The sequence below is a fragment of the Apiospora aurea genome, assembly GCF_038362705.1.
Source record: "Apiospora aurea strain CBS 24483 chromosome Unknown utg000006l_segment0_segment0, whole genome shotgun sequence".
NCBI lineage: Eukaryota > Fungi > Ascomycota > Sordariomycetes > Amphisphaeriales > Apiosporaceae > Apiospora > Apiospora aurea.
This window is the reverse complement of record NW_027117393.1, coordinates 1,412,124-1,427,950: the sequence shown is the minus strand read 5'-3', so window position 1 is coordinate 1,427,950 and position 15,827 is coordinate 1,412,124. Positions and strand designations below refer to the sequence as shown.

The 15,827-nt window shown below is 53.5% G+C and overlaps 5 protein-coding genes across 5 annotated transcripts; 2 read left to right on the top strand and 3 right to left on the bottom strand.

The window, feature by feature from the left end:
- Positions 1 to 795: 795 nt before the first annotated feature.
- PG986_009048 (uncharacterized protein) lies at positions 796 to 2,643 on the bottom strand (the record flags this gene model as incomplete). The annotated part of the gene is made up of 1 exon (XM_066845270.1): positions 796 to 2,643. The coding sequence occupies one exon, from the start codon at positions 2,641 to 2,643 to the stop codon at positions 796 to 798; it is 1,848 nt and encodes a 615-aa protein (XP_066697668.1).
- Positions 2,644 to 4,627: 1,984 nt separating this feature from the next.
- PG986_009047 (short-chain dehydrogenase/reductase family) lies at positions 4,628 to 5,740 on the bottom strand (the record flags this gene model as incomplete). Its single annotated transcript, XM_066845269.1, has 1 exon — positions 4,628 to 5,740. One exon carries the CDS (start codon positions 5,738 to 5,740, stop codon positions 4,628 to 4,630), a length of 1,113 nt encoding a protein of 370 aa, XP_066697667.1.
- A 599-nt stretch (positions 5,741 to 6,339) lies between these two features.
- Positions 6,340 to 7,029, bottom strand: PG986_009046 (uncharacterized protein; the record flags this gene model as incomplete). Its single annotated transcript, XM_066845268.1, has 1 exon — positions 6,340 to 7,029. One exon carries the CDS (start codon positions 7,027 to 7,029, stop codon positions 6,340 to 6,342), a length of 690 nt encoding a protein of 229 aa, XP_066697666.1.
- Positions 7,030 to 7,476: 447 nt separating this feature from the next.
- Positions 7,477 to 7,947, top strand: PG986_009045 (uncharacterized protein; the record flags this gene model as incomplete). Its single annotated transcript, XM_066845267.1, has 1 exon — positions 7,477 to 7,947. One exon carries the CDS (start codon positions 7,477 to 7,479, stop codon positions 7,945 to 7,947), a length of 471 nt encoding a protein of 156 aa, XP_066697665.1.
- A 6,046-nt stretch (positions 7,948 to 13,993) lies between these two features.
- Positions 13,994 to 15,301, top strand: PG986_009044 (Leucine aminopeptidase 1; the record flags this gene model as incomplete). Its single annotated transcript, XM_066845266.1, has 3 exons — positions 13,994 to 14,149; positions 14,215 to 14,955; positions 15,065 to 15,301. The coding sequence occupies 3 exons, from the start codon at positions 13,994 to 13,996 to the stop codon at positions 15,299 to 15,301; spliced, it is 1,134 nt and encodes a 377-aa protein (XP_066697664.1).
- Positions 15,302 to 15,827: the final 526 nt, after the last annotated feature.

Genomic DNA, 15,827 nt, shown 5'->3' with positions numbered 1-15,827 from the left:
ATAGTTCGTCTGCTATTTCCCACCAAAATCCTGATCTTTAGCTCAAGTCTTGTCTTATTGGCAGGACGGGAGGCAACGCCACAGATTACCACGACCACGACCACATGCGGTACTGCAGGTAAGTAGCTTATCCAGCCATCCACGAAGCAGCATTCTGGCAGGTTTCAGATTGATGCAAACAGCTCTCCTGCTTTCCAGCCCTAGGTTAAATGCCATATAATCCAATGAAACACTCCGGCGGGGCTTAACAGTACGTGTGTTCGCCCTTTCCATTGGCCCAGGCACCACAGGCCGGGTTGAGCTACGTTTGTCCGTCGTCAACCGTTTGTGAGCTAGAACATGCACCCGGTTTCCGAAAGAGCCGAGACTACACCGTCATCCAAGTGAACTAAAACGAGAGGTTACGCAAAAGGGGAAAGAGAGAGAAAAACACATCCTGACTGGTCCAGTTCTGTCTTACTTGCCCTAGCTTGTGTCTGATAGCAAGTCTCCACGTGCATTTCCCAATGGCGTCAAACCCAATATGCCAGATGCGGAAACGCCCATTCTCTGGCTGGTTGGGCTGGTTGGCAGCTTGCTTCATCGCTCTTCGAGTCTGCTTGGACTCTTATCTTCCAAACCGGTAAACATCTCGCCAATAATGACCAATTAGTAAATCGCCAATTGAAGCCAAATCTGGCACTGGATACGCATAGCTCTCAGGTGGTAGAACTAGTAGGTCTCTGTAAAAATACACCACGTCGTCAGTGATCCCTTCTGTTTGGCGCTATCTGCCAAACGACAGAAGAAGGAAGCTCAAATACCTGTATAGGCTGGAGCCTGCCAATGCCTCACCTTGTTGAGCCGGATGTTCTGGATGGCCTCAAACCCGCTAAGGGTAGGACTATCACGATCCTTGGTACCGCCACCGCTGCTACTGCTACTGGTGCGCTTGTATTCTTGCGTTGCATAATAGTCGGCTTTGGAGGAGGTGGAAGCACCAGCAGGGCCCCCGACCATGCTCGGACGCTTGCCAATGATGACGGGCGGGTTGTACTGAAACTCATCGTCTTCGGCATCAACAACTGCTGAGTTCTCGGCGGCGGTGGTGGTCTTCTTGTTGGTCTCCTTGCTAATGTGTAGGCCGCTCATGCCATAATCCAACCCGCCGCCGCCGTATTGGTGAACACAATGCGGCTCGTTGATCCCGGACTCGCGCAGGACCTTGTACGTCTCTTGTTCGACCTCCTGGGCTGTCGGACGGTCCTGGGGCGCAACCGAGAGCATGCGCGCCGCCACCCTGCACAAGGGTGCCACACCGCGAAAGACGGCATCGCTCTTCTTGCTCGCGTCCTTGGCGAGACCCGCCATCCAGGACTCGACTTGGCCGAGGTTCTTGTGGAAGGACGAATCCGGAACGGCGCCTCCTCGTCCGGGCGTCTTGTGCTTCGCGGCTCGGTGCGAGGCAAAGGAACGGGTTTGCCGCTTCATCTGCAGACTGAGCAGCTCTAATATGACACAACCCAGGGAAAAGATATCAGCGGCTTGGGGGTTTAAGTTCGGGGTGGTGGTATGGACCGCCGGGGTAGGGTTGCTAGCTGGCTCGGAGCCGTGTCTTGGTATAGAAAAGGCATAATCGCCCGGGGGGCTCGAAGGCGGCGGACTCAACGGTAGTCTCCTCTGCATATTCGTGGCGCCAGCAGACGGGCGGAACCACTGTTCCGGAGCAGCATATATGTAGGACTCCTTATCGAATGCCGCCTTGTCGGATGAATTGGGTAACGTCTCGGCACTGAGGCGTGAGAGGTCTGTAAAGAACACATCGTGTTTTGAGTTGAATAGCACCGTCGATGGCTTGATTTGCCCATGTGCCCAGCCGCGGCTGTGAAGATAGCATAATGTGTCGACAAGGCAGTGGATCCAATTCATGACGTGTACCCGCCTATCCTGCTTCGACAAGGCCTTCAAAGGGGCTGGCAGGGCTCCCAATATCGTTTTCAGGTTATAGTCGCTAGCCGGGATGAACAGCACGTATCCGAACCCCTGGTGGGTGTAAGACGCAAAATAGGAGACAAGATGCTCGTTTTGCACGTTCTTGGTGCAGTTGATTTCCCACAGAAAGTCGCTTTCTGACAGCATCCCTGGAGCGGTCCCTACGGGTATACGGCGTCTCGAGAAAATCTCGCCCGGATAGTTGGGCAGCTCGACTTTATCGACTGAATGGCTCTGGCTCAGACCAGCAACTGGCCGCCTGTCCACGACGTCAAGTGGGATGACTTCGTCGTCACTATACACAGTATGACCTCCCTTCTCTAAAGTTCTAACCAGATAGTGGAATTGCCGGTAGTAAAATTTTCTGTCCACTTTGCCGTTCCGTGTGGCCCTCAACGCCAGGTGTTCAATCTGGTTTAGGGGTATGGGCAAGTCGCCATCATCCCAGGAATCGTCCACGATGTTGAATATCTGATCCGGGATGCCGAGGTCGACCATGATCAGGAAGATGCGCGGGGCCTTCTCGCGGATCCATTCCCAATAGGTGCCGTCGGTCAGGCCGCCGCCGAACCCCAGCGCCTGATCCAGCTTTGGGGTTTCACTGGGGAGGAGCTGGTCGCAGGCGAACTGCCGAGTGACAGTCGCTTCGATCCGCGTGGTGTCCCACCACATCACGAACACCAAGTAGAGCAAAATATGGTCATGAAATAGTTAGGATGATGTGTAAGTATAGGTGCCAAAGATCAAATACAGACCGGTGCCAAAAGCCGTGAACCAGGGGGGGGTTAGTTATGAAGACATGTCAAGCAGGCTGCGGCATACAATGGCTTGGGCTTCAAAGTATGTGGACTGATATCACATCAGCTGAGTATGGCAGTTGCTTGCCGATATCTCCCGCAAGCAACGGACACAAGGAGGTAAAAAGCAAGGCCTTGTGGGTCAAGTTGCTGGCGGCAGGCTGGGGAAGAAAACAAACCTGTGACCTGTGTTAGTCCTTGGCCCAAGCATCTTGGGGCTGTCTATTTTTCGAGTGATCTATCGTCTTGCTGATTGACTGCCCCCGTCGGAGGCGCAGGAAGCGGGAGGGTTTGCATTGAGTCCATTGAACTGTCGAAGATTGCACCGAGGACATGATTGGCTGTGGGAGGCTATAGATAAGGATCTCTGGGCAAAGTTGGGGGCGGATTTGTCTGGATCACCACCCCCGGTGCCCAGATCCATCGTGCCACGCCACATATGCGGGATGGATGGTGCATTGATCGCAAGAGAATCCCCTCCTGTTGTTGTTTTTTTACTTGGCGAGCTTCATCGTTTCTGTAATAGTTCATACAAAAAGGAATTGCCAGGCGTTGGCAAGCAATGAGTGTGCAGGGTGTAGGTCTAATGGTCTCAACTCGGGACGTCAGTGGACAACGGCAGCCAGTCAAATAGCTACGGCCGCCGGCAAAGCTGCCGTCTTGATGGTCGAGACAGACCCCCACGTATCAAGAACCTTTCGATCCGAAGATACATGTGGCCACCACCCCTGCTCGCAACCACAGACGATCAGTGAGCCACCTCCGAAGAATGTCAAACTACCAGCTCACTTCTGCAAGATGCCAAGATTACGGCGGCCCCCCGTCCAAACCGAAGTGATGCCCGGCCCGAAATAGTCTTGAACATCCCAGGAATATGAAGCGTTCCCAAGACTCACAGATCAATGCAGCCACCCTATCTGCCAGTAGCACCATGCGGGAAAGGGCAGTGGCAGCTGGGCAGCAATCGGCTGCAACGACCGCCCACCCCTGGTCCTGGGAGAGCCATGTATGTCGACGAACAGACAACACATCTTGTCACCCCAATGCCAGCCGTATTGTTTCCTGGAGGCGCACTTGTATCACCGTGGGACTGAAATGACCGGCATTCCCTTCTTGGATTCATTCTAGTTGCCGTGCTGTGCAATACGGCATCTTGTTGAAACAGCTGGCCACCACCGCCGTATGTTACACAGATTCTCGTAATGTCCCGTAGAATCTCTCTCTCGCCAACTTGAAGAGCTACTGAAACAATATACGTGCTTGCGAGTACACTGGATTCGTAAACTGCTCCAGAGTGATATCCTGATCGCCTGTATCTGATATGGCAACATACTAGTTGTACTATAGCATGTGCCACATAGAAGGAATAAGCATATCAATAGATATGACAATCAAGTCTCTGATTGGATGGGAGACAACCCGAAGGCATCCCCACTGGATTTAGAACCAACATCATACTCCTTCTGCTGCAAGCACACCCGCCGCATTGTCTAACACAGGCATGTGTACTTCTCCCAGAAGGAGAACCCCCATCCATGCCACCGCGTCATATCATATCTTGCGTTCATCGGGAGGTGACAACGAGCATGTTGTCAACCCGGGAAACGGAGACCTTGACAATAGCTCACAGAAAGGCAGTGTCAGGTAATTGGTTAATCATATGCAAGCCGTCGAGAAATGGGTATGCCAAAGTCATACACAAGTATGTAGTCATAGTTCTTTTGGTTCGAAAAACCGGCCGTAAATTCAATTATCATCTAATGCTTGCTCTATAAGCCACACACGCAATGCAAAGATGTTTTGTCAAGCCACTCGATATTGAATGACCTCGAGACTTGATGGCTGTCTATCATACATGCTTATATTTTCCCAGCAACACCATTTTCTAGATTAGCGTCGCCTTCTTCTCCCCCACTCGCCACATTCTCGCCCTTGCGCCCGACAAAGGTCTTCATGCCCTGGTCGACGCCGCTGAACCGCCTCGCGAGCCTCTGCACGCCCACGGGGAGCACGTTGTACCAGTCGACCCAGCGGGCGTAGAGGGGCGTGGCGATGTGGTCGCTGAGGCCCATGTCGATGGCCGCGATGATCTCCTTGGCCACGTCTACGGGTTCGACGACGGGCGCAATGAACGGGTGGGGGGTCTTGACGCCGCGGAACAGCGGGGTGCTGAGCTGGCCGGGCGTTACGAGAATCGTCTTGATCTCGGGCATTTCGTAGAGCTCCGCCGCCAGCGACTTGTGCAGCGCCGTCACGCCCGCCTTAGCCGCGGCATAGTCGGACAGCTGCGCCGAGCCGAGGTGGCCGATAACGCTCGATACGGTGACAATGGTGCCGCCCGTCTCGTTGCGCAGCATGCCGGGGAGGAACTGCTTGATGGTGTAGAAGTGGCTGAGCAGGTTGGTCGAGATGCTGCGTTCGACCTCCTCGGCCTCCATGTCCAGCAGCTTCTTGCCGACGACCTCGGCCGCGTTGTTGATGAGAATTGTGGGCAGGCCCAGGTCGCGCTCGATGTCGGCCGCGACCTTGGCAATCTGCGCCTTGTCCGAGACGTCGCACTTGTAGTAGGTGATGCCGCGGGCGTCGGTGGCCTCGAGGTCGGCCGTGTCGAGGACGGCGACGGTGGCGCCGCGCATGCCGTAGACCTCGGCGATGAGCAGGCCCAGGCCGCTGGCGCCGCCGGTGACTACGATGACGTCCTCGCTCAGGTCGACCTCGCGGGGCATGCCGTAGGCAATCTTGTGGCTCAATTGGTTGCCCATCCACACCATGGTGACGGCGAAGGCCCAGGCGATGGTGAGGCGCATGGGCATGGCATCGTAGTCCATGTGCTCGGCGCGGAAGCACAGCGGGATCAGCCAGGCGATGAAGGGGTGGAAGATGGTGACATTGAGGACTTTGAGGAGGAGGTCGATGGTGATCGGGGCGAACCACGAGTCGCGCATCTGCGGTGGTCTTGGGTGGTGGTCCATGTTGTCGGGTGGCTGCTTGGGACGTCGGAGGCTTTGTACTAGATATAGACAATTACAGGCGAATATTTAACTTTGATTACGAAGATCGGGCGGGAGTATGGTATGTAAAGTATATGCAGCAGACGCGCAACCAGGATTGCCGACCAGCAGGCGATGGAGTTTTCGAAGTAACGACGAAAAGAAGAGGAAGAAGAAGAAGAAGAAGAAGAAGAAGGTAAAGACAGTCTCCGTACGTCGCCAGCGAAAATCTCGTAAGTGAACTGGAAGGAGGGACGATGATGAGACCACATGTGTCGTGTTCGATACTTTTTGTGAAAAGCTGTCGGGCCAGCAGTCGTTCGCCGATCTACGCCGGTGGCACTCGGGGCGTGGTGAAACGTTGGCCTGAGCGTGACGACCCCTGGAATGTTTCAACACCCCCACCAATCTGCCAGGGGCCAGGGGCCTTTCAGCTCCCTAGACTGCTACGTAACGACCACCCTTGAAATATGCATAAACTCTTTATAAATCCATCCACGTGGAAATGTTCACGGTTAACGATTCATACTAACTCATTAACGTATACGTATATGTTTTACTCCTACCTCCCTCCTCCTGCCTTATACGTTGGCCGCCTTGATGCACCTCGCGCCGTCGTTACTACTAGCCGCCGGCCCGTTGGAGATCCTGACGGCCGCCGTGCCGTTGGCGGGGAGCGGGAACTTCCAGATCTGGCCGCTGGCGTTCTCCGACCCGTAGAGGAAGCCGTCGTCCGAGGCGTAGACAGCGCCCCACTGGTTGTTGCCCGCGACATTGCCGAAATTGGTGAAGACAGTCCATGTGCGCGTGGTCCGATCGAACCGCTGCAGGTAAGTGCTGGTATAGCCGCTGTTAAAAGCGAGGCCCCAGAGGTAGTTGCCTCCGCCGGGGACGTACGCCCAGTCGATCTGCGAATACGTTGGGTTCGCCGTCCCGCTTGCCAATGTCCGGAAGAATGTAGGAGACCCAGGCTTCAGGTCCACCTGGATCCACTGCTTGCCGCTCGCCGTCGCCCAGTAGTGGTTGTTCTCATCCACGTCGCCCGCGTTCAAGTTGACGCCGACTGTCCCGTTCAGCGACCCCAGGATTGTGCTGTCGCCCGAGGCCGCAATGCGGATCAGGTCAGTGTTTGTCCCCTGTCCTATCGCGCCGTAGAGGAAATTGTCGCCCACGTTGTACCCCATGGCATTGATGCCACGCTGTCCATCGCCAACAGGGTTCTTGATCGGAGTAGAAGCCCCCGTGGTAATGTTGACTCGATAGAGAGCCATGTTTTGTATGAGGTAGCCTGAAGGGTCGCAGTCCAGCGTGGGAAGCGGGGTTTGCACAATCACTGTCCCTGGCGCTGTTCCACTGGGCGCTACGGTCGTCGTGGTGGCCGAGCCGATCTTCCCAGTCCCTGTATATTGTACTGTCGTGGTAACATATCCTGTTGGTTCCTGCACGATCACTGTATGGCATCCAACATCAGCACTTCCGAATCCTAGTTGTTTTCCACTTAATCGACTTACCTGTGCCAGCCACTGTTCCGCTAGGGGGACTGTCGTGGTAGTTACCGAAGTACCATTATATTGTCTATCCAATCTTGAGTGAGCCACCAGTGTATCATTTCAATCTGTGTTACATCCGAACTAACTGTGCAAAAGGGTAGGGGTATTACGTACCTGGTCACGGTAGTATAACCTTGTGAAAGTGTTGCTGAGCTTCTGCTTGAAGATATGTTCGAAACACTTGAAGACGTAGATGAGGAATTAGCTGAAGTTGTGGGCGACGAAGTTGACATAGCGCCTGTTGTTGAAGCTGTACTACTACGACTCGAGACCGTCGAGCTAGCCGACGAGGAAGCCGACAAAGAAGTCGATGAAGAAGCCGGCGAGGAAGCAGTTGAAGATGCTAGGCTGCTGGAAGTTGATGACGTTGTGACGCCCCCGACCGAAGATGACGGTGACGCAGTAAGAGTTGTGCTGGTAATACCAGCGACACCAGAGGAGCTAATGCTGGAGGTACTACTGATACCGACGACTGAGCTAGCACTGCCAACAGTCGCTGAACTCGACGTTGCTACAGCTGGCGAGCTAGATATAATCGTCGGTATAGATACTGCAGTACTCGTAATCGAAAGGCTAGACACGCCCTGGTCGGTGTTTGAGGAGAAGGTTGTAGCTGTGGTAGTGGTAGAGCTTCCCTGATCAAATGAGCTGCCAGTGCTGCTGGTTGTGCTGCTGGTCGTCGCATTTTCTGTGCCCGTGGATGTGCTGCTAGTCGTGGCATATTCTGTAGTCGTGGCATCTTCTGTACCCGTGGCTGTGCTGGTACCACTAATGCTGATTCCAGTTGAAGTCGTGATGGTTGCTAAGCTGGTACTGCTAACGGTATCTGTAGTCGCCGAGGGGGCTGTGCTACTGCTTTGCACGTTACTTGCCGAGGTGGCGCTTGAAGCAACTATGGTCTCCGTGCCGCTAGGACTAAAGCTCATACTGTCTTCAGTTACAGATGCCGGTAGGTTAGAAGCAACACTAATGAACGACGATGAAATGCTGATCGACAGACCCTCTTGGGTCGTGGTGGTGGTAGCCAGCGAAGAAGCTAGAGGGGGTTCAGAAGTGGGTGTATCCGTGGTGATAACACTACTGACGGTACTTTCTACCGGTGTGTCATCAGTGGTCGCTGTTGGTTCGATTGAAGTAGATGGTGTCCCAGTTTCCAGGAGCGAGCCTGTGCCTGTACTAGACGTAATTGAAATCTCGGGCAGTTCTGGACTGCTGAACAAGCTACTTGTTGTAGACTCAGCTGTAGGTTCGGCTGACGCAGGCTCGGTTGAAATAGACTCAACTGTCCTAATCTCGCTTGCCGTAGGCTCGGTCGCGGAAAAGGTGTCTACCGGAGGAAGTGTGACTGTCACAGTTGATGACGAATCCGTCCCGGACAGCGTACTGTCCACCAAGGAGTTTGTTGCAGTTGTCGGCAAAGCAGAGGCTTCAGACGACTCCAGATTGCCAGTCTCGATAATTGATGTAATCTCACTTGGTAAGGTGTTACTGTTAGCTATGGTGTCTCCATTACTTGTCATCGTAGCGGGACTATCAGTATTCGAATAGTCCTTCGTGGACGTGGCAGAGCCTGAAGAGCCGATAAGATCTGTGGTACCAGGGTCTGTAGTGGAGGCTGCATCCGAAGTTGTATATGACACGATTGACGTAGCCACGGCTGTTATGATTGTATCAGAAGAGTTTGTGTCTATTGTAGAAGACACTTCAGCATGTGTGGAGAGGGATACTGAGGAATCTAAACCTGAAGCACTCGCGACGTCTGATAACGATGTGCCTGAGCTGGTCAGATAAATGAGCGAGCCAGGGGTTGCACTGCTGGATTCTTCTTGACTGGTAGTCGAGGCTTCTCTTAATGATTCTGTGTCTATAGTACTGGAAGCAATGTTTGTGGCCTCCGATGCTGGACTTGGAGTAGACGAAAGGATATTGCCCACGTCTGAGCTTAAGCTTGGAAGGTACGAGCCTGTGATGGAGCCAAGACTCGGTTCTCCTGCGGTGGGACTGGAGCTGGGTGTGATAACGTCCGAAATAATCGGTACTATGGTCGATGTCGTTACTGTGTCAGAATATGAACTCGGCTGGAACGGCGTGGAAACACTATCTGTGCCCCCTGTCGCGGCCGCTGAAGAATCCGAAGACGATGGAATTACGCCGGACGGAGTTACAGTAGCATCTACTGTCGTCGAGCCAGATCTCTCAGACAAGTACTGCGTGGAGGCTCCCGTCGTAAATGCCGTGCTATCTTCCGTGCCCGGAGAAGTAAATTCCGGAGTTGTATTGATGGACACACCTGCAGTTGGTATAGTGCTAGACAGTGGCTCAAAGTTACCGGCTGAGGTTGATGTGAAAGACAGCGTATCGATATCTTGTATAGTTGATGATGTAGATGTAGCTGCCGGTGATGTGGGGATTGGTTCAGACCTGTCGACATCGGAGCTTACAATTGCGAAGGTTGATGAACTACTCCCAGTGAATAACCCAGGAGGTGGCTCGTCACTGGTGAATGTACCAGCGTCTTGCAAAGAGCTTGATGCCGTGAAATCGGCAGACTTGCCGCCTGCACTGCGTTCCTCTGTACTTGTTACAGCTTCAATTGTAGAAGAGGCAATGGCTGTTGATAACGTGCCACTCGGAGACTCGTTTACCGAAACAAGACTTTCAGTTGGCCCTTCTGTCGCCGGAGATCCTGACGAAGACCCCGGCAAGACTATGATAGACGAAGGCTTTGAGCTCACTGTATCATCAGCTGCCCCACTCGCGGACTCAGTGTCCAATCCTGATATATCTCCCAGAGAGCTGAGAGCCGAGGTCGCAACAGGTAATGAAGAGCTCATTGAGGTGATGGGTGTATCTGTACGCGCATCAGCCGAATTTGATGTGCTGATGGGATCCGAAACATCGTTCGTACTGGAGCTATCGGGACCTCCATCTACAGTAAACTGGCCATCTGAATCACTTTCCGCCGCGCTTGAAGCCCCATTCCCTGTTGGGGTGCGAGATGAAGCGGGCTGAGAAGTGACGTCTGGTGCGACTATGGTGCCATTCTGGCATTCATTGGCTGGATGTAGTCAGTATATACCGTCTGAAGGGTAAGGGGTACAACCCACCTGTGAAGACAACCAAGTTAATCAAGGTACAGTTCTCGGGACCCGGATTCTCCGTAAACAGTCCGTATACTGCCCCGCTCTGTAGCTGACAGAACCTTGCTGTCCCTCCGGAGAATGCAGTGTTGTTCCAGAACAGGGTGCGACCTACAACTGAAAAAGTAGTCGAGATCGACCCGCCCGGATAGTCCGAGAGGTTGATGTAGTCCACACCAGGATCAACAGATAACGGTCTTTGGCGGCTCACCAGTTGACCGCCACCCTGCCTGAATAGCGTAGCATTGCTGCAAGTATCGGGATTCTGGTAGGTCTGATCCCCAACGAAACCAGAGGTTTCGTCACGTTTCCAGTGCAGAGATCTCTTGCTCAGCGTATTGTTGTTGTTGGCTACTTCTGCACTGACTTCTACACTCAACAAGACTGTCGATATAGTCGAGCTGGATGCAGTGCTTGATGTTGTTAGACTGCTTCCAATCTCCATACCAGCCTGAGTCGAAGGCGCTGAAGTAATAGTTGAACGCGAGCCAGTCACCATGCTAGTCGTAGCCGATACTGAACTCGTTTTTGTATCGATATCGACGGACCCACTGAAAGATATTTGCGCTTGATCACTTGACTCAGTGGGCTGAACCACAGCGATGCTCGTTGAAGAGGCAGATAGTTTAGGGTCATTACTCGTTTCTGCACCTTCGGACTCTACAGTGGGACTTTGGGACAGCGAGGTTGACCCAGAATTCTGTATCGCGGTAGCCGAGCCAGGCAGAATTGGCTGTGAAGATAAAGATGGCGCCAGTGAAGAGCCCTTGATGCTTCCGCTTATTGTTGTTAGGGACGGGAGTGTATCAGATGATGTAGGTCGAATAGCTGTTGTATTAGAGCTGCTAGTTGTTGCCAGGGGGAGTGCATCAGAAGTAGGCAGAAATGATGTTGTATCAGGGCTTCTAGTTGTTGTCAGGGGCGGGAGTGCACCAGATGAAGTAGGCCGAGTGGCTGTTACATCTGGGCTGCTAGTTGTTGTTAGGGCCGAGAACGTATTAGATGGTGTAGGCCGAATGGATGGTGTATTAAAGCCGCTAGTTATTGTCAAGGGCGGGAGTGTACCAAATGAAGTAGGCCGAGTGGCTGTTGTATCAGAGCCGCCATCTGCCGTAGAGACACCTAGGTCCGAGATCCTGGTGGATAATATGGACGAAATAGACTGTGAGATTCCGGTAGACAGAATGGACGAAACAGGCTGCGATATACCGGTGGACAGAATGGACGAAACAGACTGTAAAATTCCGGTGGACGGATCGAACGAAACAGGCCGTGAAATTTTGGAAGAAACTTCCTGGCCTGTCTGCCCAGAGACTTGACCGCCGGAACCTCCAGAGCCACCAGTGCCGGGCGTAGCTCCTAACATGCCTGAAGAGACACCTTTCGACTCATCTACTGATATAGATATTGGTGGTGAGGTTCTTGGACGACCGAGGATTTCACCACCCGCGGCCGTGTCGTTCGTAGTTGATAATTTTGATACGGTCTCCAAGTGGGATCTGGTGCCTTTGCCACCTGGTGCGTTCCCGGTTGTTGTAAAATTGGCACCCGGTATTACCGTAACCAGCATCGTCGTGACATAAGTGTAACATATTGATCGAGGCCGAAGTTCGGCCCGTTCCCGGGCATATGGGAGACGCGACTTCAGTCCTGAGTCTGCTATGGTTGTTGCGCTGCAAGCTGACCATAGCAATGAGCTGACTACTAGAATGCCCCATACCATTGTGTCGAGCCAGGGAGTTGACTAAAAACTGAGAGTCTGGTACGAGCAAGTAGCCACGAGCTTGCTCGTCGCGCATGTTAGATAGAGGGCCTTCAGCGTTTTGAGCATGGCTGCCTTCCGTGCCGTTATGCTGAGAACGGCAAACTGTTGTCTTGGCAATATCCGAGCCATTTCGTGTATAGCTCGGGATGGCATTCCTCAAACTGCATCGTAGCTTGACGTGGCAGATCATTGCCAGAGTCGTCCGAGACACTGAAGCTATAATGGCGTCATCCGTGAGGGTGTCTAAGACAAGGAGCCGCGGGTGCCACCGTCACGATGCCAGATCTGAAGATGAAACATTTTTAAGCTTCTTCGGAATGCTACAGCACGTTTGCGGTTGGTCCCGTCGAGATGCACATCAATTGGATAGAAACAAGAGATCTGCTGCCGATCCACAAGTAGGATGCTGGGTGCGAACGACACCTTCACTACAGTACCGATGACAAACGGAAGATCGGCAGCTGGGTTAGCCATTGGCAGCAATTGAACAGTGTACGCAAATCAAGGCAATTTGCAGTTCAAAACATATTACTTGATTTGGATTATCCCCAGCAACATACCTAAAGTACATCAATGTGTACCTGCGGATTGTATGGCAGAAGCCAGTGGCCGTGTTCGGTCTTATCTTGCTGCTCAAAAGCCCACTTGCCAATGCATGAATGCAGCGGCAGTTACGACGTGTAATACCACGTCTTGGCAACCGCCCAAAAACCCAACAACCTTCCTATCTCAGCAAGAGCGAGCCGACTTTTCTGGAACATCTGAAAAAGACAACACCGCAAATGCATACGGGTAAGCACCAGGCACCAGGCGCCAGGCAAATCATTGAGTCCCCTCTACTTACCGACTCTCCGTCTTGGCCAATGCGACTTGGGCCGGCCCTTGATGCTTGCATATGGAAGGACGTTATAGGCCAGCCCGTGGAGATGCCCCTGCAATCCCGCCTCCTCACACCTCCATGTAAACACACAGCCAGTCCCAGTCCAGTCCCTGTCTCCAAGACTGATCTCTCTGTAGGGTAGGTGCAGCCAGATAACGTGCCACCCGTGTAGCCACCCCGCATTCACCCTGGTGAGCATCTCGGCAAACAGAGCCATCCTGTTGCGCTTGTGTGACTACCTACCGGTTTGGGCACGACTCCTGCCACGATGGGCCTTCTGATTGGCCACACCGCTCTCAAGCTGAGGGATCGTCCGGCTTGGCCACGCAAGTTTGCAAGAGAGAGACAACTTGCGAAAGCGTGACCATGGCCCCTGATCCGCTGTGCTCACATAGGTACAGATGGGACCCGACTCTGGTAGGCACTGATTGCCTGGACCACTAGACTGCCAACGATAGCGCCTAGGGCTGGCTGGGAGGCCGGAGACGGTGCTCGAGCTGTCGAAACAGATGGACTGTCCATGCGCGATATCCGTCCGGTCCATTGATCCGGTTGCAGTGCATGAACGGCCTTAATTGCGATAGGCAGCCGAGGGCAGACCAGCACGCGATGTGCCCACACCAAAGCTTGGTCGGCCTCCATCACCAGCTCCCAACTTCCCGAATCGGCAGTCGTGAGCCATTCGCTGTATTATACCCGGTATAGGTAGGTAGGTAGCCACGACCGGCCCTCCACTTTTTCTCATGCATCACAAGTGAGAGCTCGTGGGACACTGCGCCCGATTGCTTATAAAAGCCCGTCTATCGCCCTGTGTCGACTGGGTCCAGGTTGCCGTCTTTCGCTCGGTAGTTTGTGCTCGACATTCATCTGCTCCCCCTCAAGCATATCTTTCTCATCAAGATGGTTCGCAGTCTCCTAGTCGCGGCCCTGGCCGCCTCGGCCACTACTGCTCTCTCCGTAGGCCGACGAGAGGTTGCCCAGGAACAGTACACCATCGAACTCGCGCCAGGTGAGACCAGGGTCGTCACAGAAGCCGAGAAGTGGGAATTGAAGGCTGTATGTAATGGGGACCGAAACCACCGTCTTCTCCAATATGTAACCGTGGACTAACTTTGCGACAGGATGGCAAGAAGTTCTTCGACATCACCGAGTACCCGGAGCTCGCAGAACTCGCGGCCCAGCCCAAGGCGCTCGTCGAAACCGCAGCGGTCACCTTCCCCACGTCCATGACGCAAACCACCAAGGTCAAGGCCCTCCTGGGCAAGCTAGACAAGTCGGTCATGTGCACGAAGCTGCAGACCTTCTCTGAATTCCAGAATCGGTACTATAAGTCCAAATATGGCGCGCAGTCGTCCGAGTGGCTCCTGGCCCAGGTCAACTCGGTCATCTCGGCCAGCGGTGTTAAGGGTGTCACCGCCAAGGCCTTCACGCACTCATGGGGCCAGAACAGCGTCATCGCCACCGTCCCGGGCAAGAGCGCCAAGACCATCGTCGTTGGAGCCCACCTGGACTCGATCAACCAGCGCAGTCCGATGGAGGGCCGCTCCCCCGGCGCTGACGATGATGGCTCCGGCTCTATGACCACCCTCGAGGCCCTGCGTGTCCTCCTCCAGGACCCCACCATTGCCGCAGGCCAGGCCGCCAACACGCTCGAGTTCCACTGGTACAGCGCCGAAGAGGGTGGCCTGCTCGGTAGCCAGGCTATCTTCACCCAATACTCGCAGCAGAAGCGCGACGTCAAGGCTATGCTTCAGCAGGACATGACCGGATACGTCAAGTCGGGCACCAAGGAGTCTGTCGGTGTTATCACCGACTATGTCGACACAGGCCTGACCAACTTCATTAAGAAGGTCATCACCGCCGTGAGTTTTACCACCACCACCACCACCACCACATCGTCCCCCTTGCGATAGATGCCATCTATGACCCCAAAACTTTAGCGTGCCGTGAAACTAATGAAGTTGATAATAGTACTGCGATATCCCCTATGTCGAAACAAAGTGTGCGTACGCTTGCAGTGACCATGCTTCCGCCTCACGTGCTGGATACCCTTCTGCATTCGTCATTGAATCTGCCTTTGAAGACACAAGCCAGCTTATCCACACCGACCGCGATACCATGGATACGGTCAACTTCGACCACGTCCTGCAGCACGCCAAGATGACTGTTGGCTTCGCTTACGAGCTAGCCTTGGCTTCTTCGTTGTAGAGTGATGGCAGTTCGATTGACGAGGAGTAGTGAAAGATCGCAATAAAGAACATACACATAAAATATATGGCTAAGTTCATCAAACCTTTCACAAATGTTGCTATTCGTGTAAGGGTTGGTGATAAGCTCTAGTAGGCGGTCAGGGCACTGGCTTGACAACGTCGCCCTTTTGCCCGGTTGGGGACGGTGGTCTGGTGCAATTGGCTAGAGCACGACCTGACGCCGTGACAATGCCGTGTCAATTCGCCATATATTGTTCGTAGCTCACGTGATTATGCAACAGCGATAGCAGTAACCAAAACCAAAAAATCATGGGCCAAATGCTCGGTTTATGTGCTTTACAACAACTCTACAACAACTGCCACTCGAAATGGAGATGGCTCATCCGCAATAAGATATGAGCACTACTAAGAGAAGATGAATATGCCCCAACTCAAGCCTGAGGGACCCTTACAGACGGGGTCTGACATGCAAAGTATTATGATCCCCAGCCTCATGAATGCCTCATCTCAGTTTCTTCGTCGTC